Below are 18279 nucleotides of genomic sequence, written 5' to 3'. Positions count from 1 at the left end.
AAGGAGGGAGAAAAGGATTTGTACCGATTGGCCAGGCAGAGGGACTGAGCTGGGAAGGATGTGCTGCAAGTTAGAGCAATAAACGATGAAAATGTGTTGACTAGTGAGGAAAATGTGTTGAGAAGGTGGAGGGAGTATTTTGAACAGCTGATGAGAGAATGAGAGAGAGAGAAGGTTGGATGATGTGAAGATGGTGAAGCAGGAAGTGCTAGGATTAGTAAGGAGGAAGTGAGCAGCAATTAAGAGGATGAAGAGTGGAAAAATATTTCCTTTGAGAATGTTGATGGAGAAGTATAGAGAAGGTCAGAAGGAGTGTGTTTGTGTATTTAGAGAAAACGTATGACAGGGTGCCGGGAGAGGAGTTGTGGTATTGTATGAAGTCATCAGGTGTGTCAGAAAAGTATGTGAGGGTGGTGCAGGACATGTATAAGGACAGTGTGACAGCAGTGAAGTGTGCAGTATGAAGGACATACTGGTTTAAGGTGGGGGTTGGATTGCATCAAGGATCGGCTCTAAGCCCTTTCCTTTTTGCAGTGGTGATGGACAGGTTGATGGGCAAGGTCAGACAGGAGTCTCCCTGGACTATGATGTTTGTGGATGATATTGTGATTTGTGGTGAGAGTAGGGAGCAGTTGGAGAAGAGCCTGGAGAGGTGGAGGCCCAATTGAGATGGTTTAGACATGTGCAGAGGAGGGACATGGGGTTTATCGGTAGGAGAATGCTGAGGATGGAGCCACCAGGAAGAAGGAAAAGAGGAAGGCCAAAAAGGAGGTTCATGGATGTGGTGAAGGAAGGTAGTTAGTTGTTTGGAAAGAGGCAGATGTAGAAGACAGAGTAGCAAGGAGACAGATGATCCGCTGTGGCGACCCCTACTGGGAGAAGCCCACAGTTGATGTATACAGCAATGACAACTTCCTATTTCCAGAACTCCATTAGAGTCGTTTGCAAATGAGCCGATTCTTTGAGCCGATTCTCTTAAGCACGGAGCTTGATTGTATTTCTGAGTCATTTCTTCTCGAAATTACTTTTAAAACGCATTTTTTATATACTAGAAATAAGCTTAATATTAAAGATTAATTTTATTAAAAGTACATTGCAAAATGTTAAACCTGCCAATGATACAGCCATGAGCCAGAATGACTAGAAATCCCCATCACCCCATCATCCGCATCACCCCAACATCCCCATCACCCCATCATTCTCATTATCACCATCATCTCCATCACTACCATCATCCCATTATCACCATCATCCCCAACATCCCCATCACCCCTTTATCACCATCACAGAAGGAGATCTGTATACTGTAGAGGAGAACTTTTTTGCACTACTAACCAGTTTCACGCAAGACCTGGAAAAACGTCCATATTATATACATTTTTATACATATTATATGATTTTATGATTATTTTAGTTTTTACATATAATGAAAATGTAACTCAACTGACAATCATGCAGAATCAGTGCGAGATTAATTAATGGGTGCAAAAAAAATAAAGTGAAACTGGAGACCAATAAAATAAAAATGAAAAGTTTCTATTTTTTTCTGTGATCCCTGATTATATTGGAGGCGCACTCCCGTGTGCTCAGAGATCTGTACGACGTTGAAGGCGCGCTCCCGTGTGCTCAGAGATCTGTACGACGTTGAAGGCGCGCTCCCGTGTGCTCAGAGATCTCTACGACGTTGGAGGCGCGCTCCCGTGCACCAGCAGGCGGCTCAGGCCCTCGGGTGCTGGGATCTGTACACTATCAAGTGTCCTTTCTACAAAGTCGCCTAGTGGTTTTTGAATGTAGAAAACGAAGCGCAAGTCAAATTGGAGCACAGCCCCCTGTTTAGTGTAGTCGTGTGCAGTTTAGGATGCAGCCATTTTTTTTGACGTTGAATACGGAAGTCCTATTTTCAGTATTTTCCTGCTTCATTTCTGCCAGGTGAAAGCGTCTTCAACAGGTGACAAACATGATGGAACCCGCTAAGCAGGACATCTCTGCCATCTTCAAGCGTCTCCGCTCCATTTCTACCAATAAGGTGAGTGTGGAGAAGCCCTGGAAGATGAGCTCTGACTTGTTTATTATAGTACAGGAGGAAGTAGACAGGATGTCGGACACGTCACTCGGTGAAACATTACTGAAACATATGGCACGACTTTCTTAGCTTGTTGTTTTCCCCACCATGTGTTTCCACCCGACCGATTTATAATAACATGCACAACATGTCATTGGCTTAATTTCATTATTTTCTCACCCATATTTGAACATGTTTATATTTTTACTTGTGTGGTCACAGATCATTTTGATTTCTTTCCAAGAATTATTAAGTCTTACATTTACTGAGATTCGAGGACTTCCAGGGCTCTGTGGTTCACTTTTCACTTAAAATCTTCTATTATCATTATTTTCAGTCTGAACCCCATTAACATTGCACAGTTTCCCAAACCAGGTGCTGGAAAAACGTGGCACAGTTTGTGTAATAAGTGCAAACATATGAGAAAATCCTTATACTATACAAGCAACACATCTGCTCCAAACCAATACTTCCTCAGCACCTATGTTTCTATTCAACCCAAATGGTGCAAAACGTTGTTGGTCAGATTTCCTGTACAAACTTGGAGAAAATGCCACAAACATGACCATCAGACAATTGCCTGATTTTAAGTAATATGATTTCCTGTCATTATCCATCTCCCTGATCATCTAACCCTTTCCAACTCACTCCTCTATCTGTGTGTCTGACTGTCCCTGGGTCTTATTCTGTTATGGGAGAAAAAAAATTGGAGGCATTAATTGCTTTACTTTGGAGAAAAAGGATCTGGGGTTGTAGGTTACTACTGCTAGCTTAGTCATAACACCACATTACAGCAGACTTTGTGAGCTGTGAGACGTTGTGAGCTGATATCAGGTTTCCATATGGTGCTAGGTTAAAGGAGAAAATAGAGGGTTTAAAAAAAAAGATCAAAGATTGAATTTTCTGAACAAATCATGTCTAAAATAATCATTTTTAACAACCATTGTATGTAGGGGAAAAAAATTAGAAAAGGTATCTGGACGCATTGGACTATTTCCATGTGTCCCCTACTCACTGCTCTACACTTGTTAGGGTGTGTCAATGCTCTAACACACCTGATTAAACAGCACTTATTGAGTAGAAGTGTGTGTTGCTCCAGGGATATCACTGAAATATTTAAAATATAGTGTAAGGTTAGAATCTTGTCAGTGGACATACGGTGCACTATATACACACATCCTATTAGGTATTTGTAATATGTATCAGTGAAAAGAGGCCACTGCAAGAGCTGCATTGAATAAGCATTATACTGTATATACCATCTGTTAACTACATCTATAGTGACCCTGACATGGTAGCATCTATGGTAAGTTTGTTAAACACTGTTATACACGTATTGACCATGTTTTGGGACACTCCTACTTTGCTGATCCAGCTTGTGCAATTCCTTTTTTATGTGCACTCTGACCATGAGATAATGTTGTCTGGGTGTTTTGGTTGAGGTTTCCTGGCCTTGCTGCTCCACATGATAGACTCATTATCACCAGGACATTAAATCACCACCCAGATAACAAACCGTTTATAAGAACAGAGTGGCCTGAGTATAGTTGATCATAGACCAATGAGTATAACTGCAAGTTAGGTGTGCCTAAGAAAGTGGCTACTAAGTGTATAGAGTAGACTATATATATATATATATATATATATATATATATATATATATATATATATATATATATATATATATATAATGGATATCTAAATGAATTAAGCAGATTTTTTTCCAAACAAAGATGCTCGACTCATTAGAGTGAACTGAATATGCATAATATATGCCTGACCGATATTTCCAAATATTTAATTTATACTATATTATCCTGCACTGATGTCCCTGCCTATATTGCATAAAATATATTTCATATTTGGGGTGCCAGGCTAGCGCTTTAGGTTCTGTTGCTACCTCAAAACTCTGAGGTCCTCAATTTAAGTCAAAACTCTCATCACTATTTGTGTGGTGTTCTTATTTTGTGTCTGGGTTCCTTATGGGTGCTTTAGTTTCCTTCCATCTTCCAAAAAAACAATTGGTACATGCAGTAGACTGGCCATTCTAAATTACTCCTAGGTGTGTATAAGTGTGTAAATGTGTGTGCACTGTGTATAATCCAGGGTGTGTTCCTCTATTACACCCAGTGTTTTTGGAACAACTGCAACCCTGTCCAGTATAAGAAGTGCAGATAAATAAATTGGTTTTGTATTGTAATTGTATTGTATACATTGAGTGATGTCCTATGTTGTATTAATGATTGCTTCCAGGCCTGTTTTGACTGCTCTGCAAAGAACCCAAGCTGGGCTAGCATCACCTATGGTGTATTCCTGTGTATTGACTGCTCTGGGACACACCGTTCTCTGGGGGTGCATCTGTCTTTTATCAGGTAAAAAAATAATAATAATACGTCATTCTAATCTGTATCATGCACACATTAATTTTCGTGTAATAAACAAATTGTTGAGCAGGTCTACTGAACTGGATTTCAACTGGTCCTGGTTTCAGCTGCGTTGCATGCAAGTTGGAGGGAATGCCAGCGCTGTAAGTGACCACACACACACACACACACATACATACATCCCAGGCTTTATTTAGTCAGTTTTAAAATACAGAAATCAGACTAAAACCCAAGTGAACATGTAATTTGTCATAGTTGCTACACATCCTTGTAGTAACATGAAGGTCTGTATCTATCTCTAAATGCTAAATAATTTAATTCTGTTCCCCCCTTAATTTTATAATCACACGGACAACTGAGGTTTATTAAATGAAATGTATTTCTCTCTTACAACAGACTGCTTTTTTTGACCACTATGGTTGCACTGCCAGTGAAACCAACGCCAAATATAACAGCCGTGCTGCTCAACTTTATAGAGAGAGGATCAAGACTCTAGCTACCCAGGCCACCAGACAGCATGGCACTGAGGTCAGGCACACAAACACATGAAACTTTCTACACACACACACACTCATGCATGAGATAATATGCAAAAGGTCATAGGTGAAAGTCTTTCATATCTGCATATTTTATTTTGTAAGCACAGTAAGGTTATGAATAAAGGTCTGTGGTGATGATCTCTCTCTCTATCTCTCACTTAATCGCTCTCTCTTATTAGCTCTGGCTGGACAGTCAGGCTCCTCTCTCCCCAACATCTCCTGGGGACAAGCATGAAGACTTCTTCAGCCAACACACAAGGGTATGTTTGTATTTTTGCTTATATTTTTCCTGAAGGACCATCTTGTTGGGGGGGGGATCTAGACAAAGTTGCTGGGCAAGAAATATCCTTTGTAACATCTTTCTTAGATTAATAACATCATTTTATCATGTAGGTTAAGTATTATAGAAAAATAATCAAGAATAGTTGATTCATTTTGTGGACCTTTTGCAAGACAAGTTAAAATAAAAACTAATACAGTTTGTGTTACCAGGAGATTTTACCATGTTAGAACAGCATTCCCTCTGACACTGAAGAAAACCATTCAACAATATTTGAATTCCGTACTTGTTTGCATGACTTGTGTTGAGGTAAATCTTTGAGCTTTTCATTGGTAGCACAGTCGAGTTTGTATTGTGGAACATACTAGTTTCATCCTTGGTAAAAAGAAAAGCAAATTCTGTGCAACTACAGTAACCACAGCAAGATTTGTAGACAAAACAGAGGATGATGACCATGAAAAACATTAAGCAGTGACAGAAGTATAAGTCTGTATAGTTTTCCTTAAAAATGGTCAGCATTTTTCTGTGAATCTAGTGTAGATAAATTCTTCGAGTCAACCAAGGTCAGATTGTGTCTACACTCTTTTTTTCTTTTTTTTTATTAATAATTCAACAACTGAGATTAATAGTTCATGTCTGTGAAATAATACTTTTTGCTGTGTGTATGTTTGCCTTATGTGTGTCTACTTGCACAGAATGAAGGAGGATCCTTTCAGCAAAATCTAAATCAAGCACAGGATGCAAACTTGCAAGACAAAAATAATAATGGTATAACAAGCCAAACAAACACTTAGTGTACATTTGTTGTGTACTTTAATGTATACGTGTTGTGTGAGCACATGACTGCTGGTGAGAGTGTAACTAAACCAGAATTGTTCTCTGCAGAAAACGAAGAAGGTCCATCCGTTGAACTTCTCAGTGTTTCACCAAAAGCCGCTTTAGGTAAAGAAATGTGTCATTTTCAATGCTGTTAAATGTGTTTAAATGTAGATATTTATGGTTTTATGCCTTTATCAGACACTTCTCTAATCAAAAAGAAGCCAGCAGCCAAAAAAACGGTGAGGGTGTACTTTTTTTTTTTTTTTTAAATATTCGTTACTATTGAATATGGTATTCATTGAGTCTGTACTATTTAGTGGGTGCAAAGCGAATGCAGAGGGAGTTTACATGGAGTTTTTTATTTCATTTATGTTTCTGAGTAGCTGGGAGCTAAAAAAGGAGGTCTGGGGGCTCAGAAAGTGAGCAGCCAGAATTTCTCAGCTCAGGAGAAGAGAGCTCAGTCTGCAGACAAACAACGTGAGGAGGCTGTCACTGAGAAGAGTGTCAAGCCTGAGGAGCAAGAGTGAGTCTCCCTCTGCATGTTTTTACACCCATTTAAATAATACAGTAATGATCTGATTCATTTTCCAACATTGTAAATCAAAGATTCACAGAATCCAAAGAAAAAGAAAATTTGCACACATATTGCCTTGTAGGTGAGTGCATTGGGACTAATAACCCCAAAAGATCCAACAAAACAGAAGTGGAAGCTTTTCATTCATTAACATGGGATTATATTGGACATTGATTCATCTTCAGTAAATTATGATTGGGTTTATATTTTGGGGAAATGGCATCAGCTAAATTCATCAAATTATATAAAACTGAGTGGGACAGTGTGTGGGAATACCTCCAGGAGTAAACATTAAGAGATAAAACCCATGCAAATACCCATGCATACCTCCTTTAGCACAGAAGTAGATAACAGCCAGAAGGACAGTAGTATGTTTATTTTGCAACCATACACTCCAAAATTATACTGTAAAGTGAAGCAGCCAGTGGACAAGTAACCGGTAACAACATACAGTAAATAACATTTATTATTGAATTATTTCTAAATGTGTATTACAATGGCTTTTAGGTTAGTAGGATTGTATTTGGATCTGGATTACCTCATGTGTATTAATTTTACCACACGCTGATGTTAATTTTCATGTAGCTTTATCCCAAAGGAACAATGATTGCATGGAATTTGCCTGTCAGTAGATAATGTGGTTATGTTTATTTTGCTGTAAAAAAAAAAACACCTCTTATGTTTTGTCTGTCTGCCTTTGTTTGCATTGTGTCAGTGTGACCTCTCTGAGGCTGGCCTATAAGGATCTGGAGCTCCAGAGAAAAAGGGATGAGAAAAAGCTGCAAGGGCTTGAGGGCAACAAGAAGGAACAGGCGGAGAGGCTGGGGATGGGTTTCTCCCACCGGAGGTAAAGGATTTTACTTCATGCGATTATCTTTGATCTTCTGGTATAGATTACAATGAAGTAATTTTTCACGGTAATACTATAACCAAACAACCCTAAACAACCGCATGCCCATGCATTCTATGATTCTTGAAAACACTGTTACCAGTTTATGGTTGTTGATTTTTAATAGATGACGAACTTGTTGGTTTCCTTCAGACCAAACAGATTTGAGAATTCAAGATTGTCATAATATAATAGAATGTATATCATTCAATTACAATTTCAAGTCCAGGCCTGGTGTAATCAAAAAATAACAGTTTAGCCTTTTAATGGCAATTAATGGCAGTCTATAGAAAGTTTGTTGACTTTTGGAGTGTAAGGCAGACGATTTGAAAGGAAAATTCACTTTAAGCTGAAAATCAATTTTGGTTATTTATTTGTCTGAATTTTCTGACTTTTGATCCATCTACTAGTGGTGTGTCTCACTCTGCCCTGGCGGACATGCAGACAATTCAGCAGGACACGCCCCCTTTGACCCAGTCCTCCTCACATACTAGGAAGTACAGTGAAGATGATGACGAGGAAGAGGGCTATTTCTTCATTAGGTGAGATCTGTTTCAGACACGTCACTCATGAAAATTGCATATTAAAGTGTTCATTTTAATAGACTGACACCTATTTTAATAAATCTAATGTTGTCTTATGCTGACGACACAATGCTCGTTACATTACAGTCTGAACTCTTATCCACTACCTTTTATCTTCTCTGTAGAACCTCCTCCAAGTATAATAATGAGGTGCCTCAGTCATCTGACCAGTTCTTCTCCCAGTGGGAGGACATTAAGAAGAAAGAAGGCAAGAAACCAGAGCCTGACGTTTATTTGAGTTCCAAAACATCATCATTTGAAGACAGGTTTGATCTTTCTTCACTATAGTCATTGTAAGGACCTGCCAAGCAATAGTAAGACAATCACATGGTCCTGTGTTATTATTTTTATTTTTTTTAATCACAGGACTGCAGCAAGGAGAAAAGCAGAGCCGGTTCCATTACCTGTCTCAGATGATGCCCAGAAGAAATTTGCTGGAGCGAAAGCCATCTCTTCTGACATGTTCTTTGGTAAACAGGACAACTCTGAGGTAATGACGAATTACACATTGCTCTATGCATTAATAACACAATTGCTCAATTGAAAGTTGCCTCACTGTTATGTATTTATAATGAAGTTTCTCTTTTTCCCAGTATGAAATGAGAACACGACTGGAGCGTTTCTCTGACAGTTCAGCCATCAGTTCAGCAGATCTGTTTGATGAGCAGAAGAAACAGACAAGTGAGTGGCAGAACACCACAAGCGGACATGTTCATAATCTAAACTCATTACAAATATACAGGGTTTTTTTTTCTTTTCAGTTAAGACAATTTCCACCCTTTCAGAATGTATATAAGGGGCACATAGCACCAAAATGTGCATGAACGGCAGCTTAAAACAAATAGAGAGGATGTTTTTTGGAAAAGTGTGGTAGATCTCATGTGATAAAGATAAATAGGTTATATAGGGTGTTTTGTCAATTTTATAAGTAAATTATGTAAGAGAGGAAAATTCTAGAGAAAAGCAGATATCGTGAAATACCTCAACTCCTACTGACATTCTCTGTTGTCTTGCAGGCAGCTCTTATAGCCTGAGCAATGTGCTGCCCAATGCTCCAGATATGACCCAGCTGAGGATGGGTGTCCGCTCGGTGGCTGGCAAATTGTCGGTCATGGCCAGTGGAGTGGTTTCAACTATACAGGTCTGTTCCTGTTTAATTACTTTCACAAATCACAGTGACACTCAATACAGCTTAATGTGGAGTTTGCTAAAAAAAAAAAAAAAAAATCATTGTACAGAGATTATTGTTAAATAAATTGATGGGCATGCTATAGATTATTTTTATTTAGCAATGTTTTTCTGGCAGTGATGCTTTCAGAAACTGTCATTATGCAGTGCAAGGTATTGGTCTGTCCTGGGATTTGAACTCACAACCCTCTAGCATGGAACCATAACATCACAACTTTTCGCTAGAAATGAAAATCTATGTATCTATGTAAATGAAAATCTATCAGCACTTCTGGCCAGTCACTTGACCAGTTAAAGAAGTAAACAGAACTAACTGGTGTATAAACTGTCTCTTGACCTTTTAAAGTAGGACTTCTTGGTTAATGGGAGTGTTTTCTTTGGGTTTATTAGTTGCAGGCTTGAGTCAAACATAGCATTTGTCACATAGTTACCCCTATCAATTTTATATGTTTAAAAAAAACGTATGGTGTATGTTCTCTGTTGCAGGATCGCTACAGCACCTGAAGATATAGAGTATACAGACTTCAATCCTTAAGACCCTCTCAGATCCTCTCAGCATTACGGAGAGAAACGATTTGCCTGTGTTTATAGGTCCCAAATGCATTACAATTAAATATAATGCAAATATATGTAGCTTCATTGAGTAGATATATAGGTGGTTGATTACACATTACACAGTAGAGTTAAACCCCCAGCTCTATTGGGAACTGAAGTGAAGGGTAGCTTATAGTTTCTTCCCCTATAAAAATGAAACCAAAATTTAATTAGTTTGGTACGCACTTTTTTTGACAAATGATAAAAAGCCCAATGTTTTGTTTTGTTTTGTTTTGCTTTTTGTAAATTGCAATGTTTACATGTTGTTTTTGAAACTGTTACACATGGATTATGCTAGATTATTATAATTTTTAAAAAGTAAGATGACAGGAACGGATGTATATGGGACTGAACAGCTTTATTTTTTGTAGGTGTTCTTATATCTATTGATAATGGGGAGAAACACAGCACTAAATATGATTAGATGTACTATATGTACTGGCACTATAGGGTTAATGTAGTTAACAAGTAGCTTGTGATCCAATAATAGCTGTTTACTAATGGGTGTGAGTCCTTCATGTCTGTAGTCACCAGTTTAGCGATTTTCTTTTTTGTTTTGCTTGCTTTAATCCACCTATAAAACCTGATTATGGCCGTGAACCAAACACCCGAGTCGACTAATTCAAACCTACAGGTCCAGAGTCAAGTACTCTGGGTATGGATAAATTTAGTTTGCATTTAGATAATAACCACATGCTTTTACATATTGGCAGGGTTACAGTTATCCGGTTTATACTGTTATGAACTACTATTATGCAAAATATGCAATTTAGCTCATTCAGAGTTTTTTTTTATTATTATTATTAACAGCCACAAATATGGCAATTATTGGCCACTTTAGTCAAGTGTTTAGTCAAAAGTTAATTGTGGAGGGAGGTTCATTCCTAGTTGTATAATATCTATCTTAAAATTAATCTGACATTTAGAAGTGGTTTGAGTGATCCGATTTGAATCTGATTGAAATGAACCTTTGTATATAGATAATACCAGTGGAAAGTAATATACCATACCATTATAATTCTGATACTTGATTTGCATGAAATGGCCAAGTGAAAATGGATACTTGGATTAATTGTCAATTGCCATTTATTCATGGTGGAAAATGTTTCATTTGATGTTTTTTTTCTGTTGTTGTTGTTTTATTTTTTCCTCTATTGATAGATTTAGCCATTAGTTTGCATGGGCATTTTTTGCTTGATTTGTAAGTTACTTTATGCACTACAACTTATCGAAAATGGAACAAGGCTAAATTGAGTACACATAATGCTGAAGAAATCCTAAATACAGTGAATGCTGCATAAAAACACAATTTCTTCTACGAAGAAAGACTGTGTGGAAGGTATAAATGAGCAGTTTGTAGCTTTATGCTTTAGCCAAAGCTGGCAAAAAGATTTGCACTACATAGGGAAAGTATTTGTTTCGTAAAGTGCAAAGTCTATTCCTGCCAATTCTTGCAATTATAATAATAAAAAATATTTGAATTGTGCTTTGATTAATAAAACTCATTTTTGTGCCTCCTTGTGTTGTAGTTTGTGGAATTTCCAAAGGATGGAGAAAAACATTGGTTCGTTGACTTATAAGCAGTGCGTTTCTTTGCGCAGGCTACAAATATTTAAAAAAAGGTTTCACAGTGCTCTAAGCTCTGAGCACTTTAAACTCTAAACTGTTGTCTCTGTTGGTCCTCATTAAAAAAAAAATAAAAGACTTCATGCATCATTCTTTATCTTGTTCATGTTATAGAATGTGTACTACAAAGCTGTGGCTCTCTAAATGAGGCCAATAAAGGATAAATCCAGAAGCTTTTGTTTTTTTGTTTTTGTTTTTTTATTTTTTTAAAAGGTAGAAGTTTTTGTAGTTTGATTAGTCAATTGAACTAAATTGGTATTAACCAGACCTTAATAACTGAAGTGGAAATCTTTAAATAGACACCAAATAACAATTTTAACAACATGATGACTGGAGGACACGTGACAGGAGAAGTGTTATATTTTACAAAATCTTCAGTCGACATGAACAATAATTAGTGAGAAAATAAATGTTTACAACCTTGTTTTCACTGCCTTTCCCTAATAAATACAAACGTTTAAACATTTCACGTATTGTTTAGATTACAAGGCTCCAAAGGAAGGGTTTTTGTGCAATGCACTGGGTTGTTGTTTTTTTTGTATTTTGAAGAAAATGTGTGTATATTTCACATTATGCATAGAGTGACACAAGTAAATCATGCCTCCTCCAAGAGCTAATCTTGTTCTTGTTAAAATATTCTGCCTACTATATCCATAAAATATATTGAAACATGAACAGGGTTTCTTTGCATCAATTATCAAAAAAAATCATCTATTGGATAGAGTGTACATTTTCAACCTCCGCCGACTAGTTTTATTGAGTACAAACGTGCATTTACGTGTAAAAGTTTTGAATGGGTTGCTGAAGCGCGTGCGTGTGAGGAGTCGTGCGCGACCCCGCGAGCCTGCTACGTGGCTGCATGAGAACTTCCTGAGGACTGAGTAATTATGAAAACTGCAATAACCAGTAAAGTACATTTAACCCTCCTTAACGGTGTGAACTGCAGCTCTTTATAGCTTTTATAAGCAGTGAACTTCGAGCTTTTTCTTAAGACGTGAAAGAAAAGTTGGAAAAATGCCGAGCGACGGAGTAAAGCAGAGAAAAGGAAAAATAGCGACATCTAATAACGGAGAAACTACAGAGACACCGAAACCGTGTGGAGGAGATGGAGAAAAGAAAGATGGAGATGTATGGGGGAAAACTAATCCGCGTTCTTTAGTAGATATCCGGACTGTAGTGAGTTTGGTGTCTCTGAGCGCCTGCTTTCTTCTCGCCTGGTAAGTCTTGAGTGACTCTACTAGACCAACTGATATATCGTTTATACATTATCGCGATATCGATATTACAGTAAGTAAATGCATCCAAAACCAGTCAATTAGTTCCTGCGAGTTTTTTTGTTAAAACAGACAGATTTTGACCCAACAGATTGGAGAGAATTGTATCCAAATTTGGCTCCATATTGGCTAGGTTGTTGTGAAAAGTGTCCCAAAAATGTTCACCGTTGGCACAATGTTGTCTAGGAAAAGCCAACACAAAAAAATAGACTGGAATTCACATGATCCATCCATTGGCATGGAATTTATGCCTAGCCTAGGGACACCCTTAAAAACAGCTGGCATGCAAACACTAATCACACCTGGGAGTCATTGATTATGTAAATTATTATATATTTATTTAGAGATCCATGCATACATATTCACACCTAGGTGCAATTTTGAGTCACCAATCCACCTCCTGGTATGCTGTTTTGAAGTAGGAGGAAATCAGAAAACTCAGACACTTCCAAGCTCAGGATCGAATCAGGAATTCTGAGTCTAAAAAATAAAAGCATAACGGTGTTACATCAAAAAAATGAATAAAAATGCCTATTGTGAAATGTATCGTATTCACATTATATAATTGTACCATTTCTTTTGTTTTTCAGGGCCGTTCTTCAGCAGAATGCGAGGTTTGATGAAGTTGAGGAAAAATACAGGCATTTGTATGAAAAGGCATCTGATCTGCTAGCACTGGAGAACAAATTCAGTGCGGCTTCCAAAAAGGTGGGCATGTGGTTTTTGTCTTTTGAGTATAATGTACTTTTCTTAGAATAAACTCTTGTACATTTATCTAGTGCATGATGTATGATGCATTGAACATTTATACGCTACTTATCTACACTACACAGGACCTGAATAGATATTTTAGGTGAAGCTTCTAATTTTTTATATTTTCAAAATGATAATAAAATCAGAATGATCTGTTCTGAAAATGGCGCATCAGTCACATGCAGTGTTTGTTTCGTCTGTCAGATTAGAATGCATGGGTTTGTTACTTGATAAGCAACGCCGTTAGATTCAGTGTTGGTGGTTTGGCATGCGCACTGCTGTGAGGGTGAATGTGAAACAGCAGAACCACAGCCAAAACACCCTGTCTTGTGTTGTGGGTGCAGCTGGAGGCCTCCGAAGACCATCTGAAGGGGGCGCTCTCCTCACTCACCATGCTAACTGCGCTGCAACAGGAAACCAGCTTCCTCAATAGCATTGTTACAGCGATGCAAGAGGACCAACATGCATCATCGCATCGCCTCAAACGTGTAAATGAGCGCTTCTTGAATGTGACTGAGACTTGGCAGGGTGGACTAAACACCGTGACGGAGGACCTGACGATGCTGAGATCTGAGTCTCGGTCAGTTCACGGTCGTGTAACGGAGCGTGTTAACGAAGCTGAGGAGAGCCTACGTGCTCTAGCCAAACGCCTGGAGGAGTTAGAGGACAGCACAAAGAGAAACGGACGAGCGCTGGAGCGCACAGAGGAGGACGATGCTAAGAGCGTCCAAAGTCAGCTGGACTGGAACACGAAGCAGGTGAGCAGGCTTCAGGAGCAGTTTGGGTTGCTGTCTAAAAGAGATGTGGAGTTTGAGGAGAAGCTGGTTGAGATGGAGCCACAGGCCAAAGAATGTGAGACACATCTTCCTGCTGTAGAAGATGCGGTTAGGTCCATCCTGAGGTTAGGAGCTGACCTAAGTGGGGCCGAGAGGAGGCTTGAGGAACTCACGCTGCAAGTGGTGGGCACCGAAGACAGTATGCTCAAGACACTGACTGACATTCTGGCACTCAAGCAGACCCTCAATGATCTGCAGGTGGACAATAGTGTGATGAAGGTGAGGAATGAGCTCAGTGTTGTCCTGGATACCATGAAGGAGCTTAAGCATATACATAATGAAGAAGTCATGGATTCTGGAAGAGAGGAGCCCAAACATGAAGAAGGGAAGCAATTAAATCTACAAAGTTTTAAGGGGAACCAGTTTGTAGAATCAACAGAAGTTCCCAGTAGTACTGCAGGAGATGAGGAGATCCCTTTAACTGAATTAAACAAACTGTACTGATTTTGTTTAAGACAAACTATAAATCAGAAAAATACATTTTTTTATATGCTTGTTAATGTACATGCCCTTGGTATCAATCTCTTCAGAGATATAATTATTGTTTTGTATGCAAATAAAGACAAATGTATTTGAAATTGAAATTGTCCATAAAAACGCTCATCACTAAACATAATATTGTTCAATGTACTGAATGTTATGTCATGTTTCACCTTTCCATTAAAACATCCACAGCCATCATGAAGTGAAAAGTCATTGCCATAATGCTCGTTGAGTGTTCACTTTGCACTTGATTTCCATTTTGTTAATTACTTTCACATAACTACTAGGAGCTCCACAAGTTATTATATTATATATCATAGTATTCATTCGAGGTGGAATACAAATGAGAACAACCAATACTTCGAGTTGATGATGGATGAGAGATACAAATCCCCAAGAAAACATTTAAAACCTGAAATGTGTGAGAGTTTTTTGCAAATGTATTAATCAAAACATTTATAGACTTTGAAAGAAATTTTATAGTAATTATAAGCCGGTTTTTAGGTACACCTGCAATACAAGTGCACTGAGTGTAATCTATATGTTTGGATAATATTCCATATTTATTGCTTGTCTGGCGGATTATTCACTGTGGTGGTCTAATAGTTAGTCATTGACATTGATTGAGTAACACAAGATGATGGACCAATATTTTGTAAATGATTCACTTTGATATGTTTCCTGTTCCAGGGATTCATGTTGATCAGTTGTAATGTACAATGCATAGAAATGATTTCCCATTTGAATAAAAACAATTATAAAGTTTAAGAGGTTTCCTGACTGGTAACTTAATGATACAAGTAAGAAAAGTAAATGTGTTTATGCTATGAAAAATAAACATTTTTAAATTCAGTATTCCTGCTTATGTGTTAAATTGATCCTTATTTATCAGATAAAACTCGGTTAGAAGTGACAGTGACTGGTGGATTGATAAAAGTGATCTCAGGCTCTCTATACTGTCTCTCCTGCTATAGTGTGAGGAGGTCCAGGTGCAACTCGCCAACCAGGAAGTGCAGTTGCCACTGTCCCAGATGAGCAGCTTAAAACAGGAAGTAGCCCAGCTGAAGGAATGGTCTTCAGGCCTTAATGAGCGACGAGAGCTACTGCACACTAACCTGGCCCACCTGACACAGGCTGTGGAGCTCATAGAGAACCGCACTACTGCTATCTCCAGTGATGTGACGGCTAAAGTGGCCTCAGTTAGAACAGATGTAAGGCGCATGGGGGGTCTGGAGGGCGATGTGGAAGCTCTTCTTAATCAGACCAATGAGCTTGAGAGCAAGGTGACTCAAGCCGAGAAGCTTATGGTCAAACGCATCGGTGAGCTGCTAGCAAACAGCATTAGTCGTGTTTCAAGTCTGAAGACCTCTACAGAAAAAAACGCAAAGAGCCTAGAACAAATCCGCAAACGCATCCCAGAACTGTACGCCGCCGATACGAAGATCACAGAGCGAGTCCTGGCACTGGAGAGCAGCCGAGCCAAGCTGACAAGAACGGTAACTTTTGCAAGTGACCTCCGACCCAAAGTCTCCACCATCAAGAGGGACTTTGCCATGCTGGAGCCACAGCTGGCTGATCTGACTCTAAGGATTGGCAACTTGGCTGAAGACATGATGAAAAGAGAGGAGGAAATTTCACAGATCAGGGAGAGTTTAGCCAAATTTGCAGATGTCAAGAAGGACCTTAAAAAAGCTCAGGAGGACTTGGCAGTGGAAGTAACTACTGATGTTGTGCACCCCAAAGACCTCAGTGAAACACTGGATCACACAGAACTCTAACCTGCACTGTAGACTGGCCTTAGTATTATGTTTTTTTTATACTCTGATTAAGATGCTGGAAAAGATGTTCAGGATTAAAGTGTGTTTAAACAATGGCTTTCATGAAAGTGTCTGTATATACACAATCATTTTAACTTCTGTTCCTAAAAATAAGTGGTTCGTCCCTAAGCTGTATGTCTTTTGATGCAGTAGCAGTAAACTTAAAACTAGGAGAAACCCAAACTTGTTCTATCATGATAATGCCACTGCACACAATGTCAGCTCCATTAAGATATGGTTTACATGAACTGGAGTAGAAGATCGTGATTGACCTGCTATGGAGCACTGACCTCAACCCTACATAACAACTTTGGGATAAATTGGAATGCTTTTGACAAACTTTTGTCCATATGATGTACTTATGATGCAAAAGTTTGCATACACTTTTTTCAAAATGATTAAATCACAATACATTAAATGAGTTAATAGCACTTCTAATCTATATTATTCTTTCATAATTACAAGATATTAAAATGGCCTTAAAGCAATTTAGGTCAATAAATGATGTAACATTTACTTTTTAATCTTGTTCTACTTTATCCTGATCACACAATCTTAAAACCTTTGTGCTCAAGACAAGATTAAGCACTAAATGAAGTACCAGCCTACTGCATATAAACGTGTATGTATATATATATATATATATATATATATATATATATATATAAATGTATATGTATATATTTTATATATATATATATATATATATATATATATATATATATATATATATATATAATATACAGTACAGCAGTACAGACCAAATGTTTGGACACACCTTCTCATTCAAAGAGTTTTCTTTATTTTCATGACTATGAAAATTGTAGAGTCACACTGAAGGCATCAAGGGCTATTTGACCAAGAAGGAGAGTGATTGGGTGCTGCGCCAGATGACCTGGCCTCCACAGTCACCGGACCTGAACCCAATCGAGATGGTTTAGGGGTGAGCTGGACCGCAGAGTGAAGGCAAAAGGGCCAACAAGTGCCAAGCATCTCGGGAACTCCTTCAAGACTGTTGGAAGACCATTTCAGGTGACTACCTCTTAATGCTCATCAAGAGAATGCCAAGAGTGTGCAAAGCAGTAATCAAAGCAAAAGGTGGCTACTTTGAAGAACCTTGAATATGACATTTTTCAGTTGTTTCACACTTTTTTGTTATGTATATAATTCCATATATAATTCCACGTGTTAATTCATAGTTTTGATGCCTTCAGTGTGAATCTACAATTTTCATAGTCATGAAAATAAAGAAAACTCTTTGAATGAGAAGGTGTGTCCAAACTTTTGGTCTGTACTGTATAATATATATATATATATATATATATATATATATATATATATATATATATATATATATATACACACACACACACACACACACACAAACAAACAGACATGCACAAGTATACAGTTTATCTTCTGGAATGTTTTTGATTGGTGAGGGCTCATGAAACTCCAAAAAGACAATAACTGGAGATCAGGATCAAGGTCCCTGGAGCTAAGTATCAGCATTGTCTAATGCAACTCAGCATAAGAAAACAAAATAATATTTGTGACTGCAATAAAATTTGAACACC

At 38.1% G+C, this 18279-nt stretch overlaps 2 protein-coding genes across 3 annotated transcripts; both read left to right on the top strand.

Moving 5' to 3' along the window:
- The first annotated feature begins 1698 nt into the window (after positions 1-1698).
- arfgap3 (ADP-ribosylation factor GTPase activating protein 3) lies at positions 1699-11629 on the top strand. The gene is made up of 16 exons (XM_046873284.1): positions 1699-2026; positions 4316-4434; positions 4517-4589; positions 4843-4974; positions 5165-5245; positions 5961-6033; positions 6151-6207; positions 6283-6323; positions 6468-6607; positions 7374-7505; positions 7958-8089; positions 8257-8397; positions 8498-8621; positions 8725-8812; positions 9148-9272; positions 9806-11629. Exons 1-16 carry the CDS (start codon positions 1958-1960, stop codon positions 9821-9823), a joined length of 1545 nt encoding a protein of 514 aa, XP_046729240.1. The 5' UTR covers positions 1699-1957; the 3' UTR covers positions 9824-11629.
- Positions 11630-12291: 662 nt separating this feature from the next.
- On the top strand, positions 12292-16756 carry LOC124401204 (IKBKB interacting protein). Of its 2 annotated transcripts, none has more exons than XM_046873285.1 (3): positions 12292-12756; positions 13404-13521; positions 13911-15653. In XM_046873285.1, exons 1-3 carry the CDS (start codon positions 12554-12556, stop codon positions 14844-14846), a joined length of 1257 nt encoding a protein of 418 aa, XP_046729241.1. In that variant the 5' UTR covers positions 12292-12553; the 3' UTR covers positions 14847-15653. The 2 variants fall into 2 exon arrangements, with proteins under 2 accessions (XP_046729241.1, XP_046729242.1); XM_046873286.1 differs by lacking the exon at positions 13911-15653 and adding an exon at positions 15860-16756 and having other exon boundaries at positions 12339-12756.
- The last annotated feature ends 1523 nt before the right edge of the window (positions 16757-18279 follow it).

The sequence above is a fragment of the Silurus meridionalis genome, chromosome 18 (genome assembly GCF_014805685.1).
Source record: "Silurus meridionalis isolate SWU-2019-XX chromosome 18, ASM1480568v1, whole genome shotgun sequence".
Classification (NCBI taxonomy): domain Eukaryota; kingdom Metazoa; phylum Chordata; class Actinopteri; order Siluriformes; family Siluridae; genus Silurus; species Silurus meridionalis.
The sequence above is the reverse complement of the archived record's forward strand: the minus strand, read 5'-3'. Positions and strand labels throughout refer to the sequence as shown.

Excerpts from the sequence above, each read along its gene's own strand:
- arfgap3 (XM_046873284.1), top strand. The coding sequence starts at position 1,958 with ATGATGGAACCCGCTAAGCAGGACATCTCTGCCATCTTCAAGCGTCTC. Across the intron at positions 2,027-4,315 it reads GCTCCATTTCTACCAATAAG|GCCTGTTTTGACTGCTCTGC; the intron begins GTGAGTGTGGAG and ends GATTGCTTCCAG. Across the intron at positions 4,435-4,516 it reads GTGCATCTGTCTTTTATCAG|GTCTACTGAACTGGATTTCA; the intron begins GTAAAAAAATAA and ends ATTGTTGAGCAG.
- LOC124401204 (XM_046873285.1), top strand. The coding sequence starts at position 12,554 with ATGCCGAGCGACGGAGTAAAGCAGAGAAAAGGAAAAATAGCGACATCT. Across the intron at positions 12,757-13,403 it reads GCCTGCTTTCTTCTCGCCTG|GGCCGTTCTTCAGCAGAATG; the intron begins GTAAGTCTTGAG and ends TTTGTTTTTCAG. Across the intron at positions 13,522-13,910 it reads TCAGTGCGGCTTCCAAAAAG|CTGGAGGCCTCCGAAGACCA; the intron begins GTGGGCATGTGG and ends TTGTGGGTGCAG.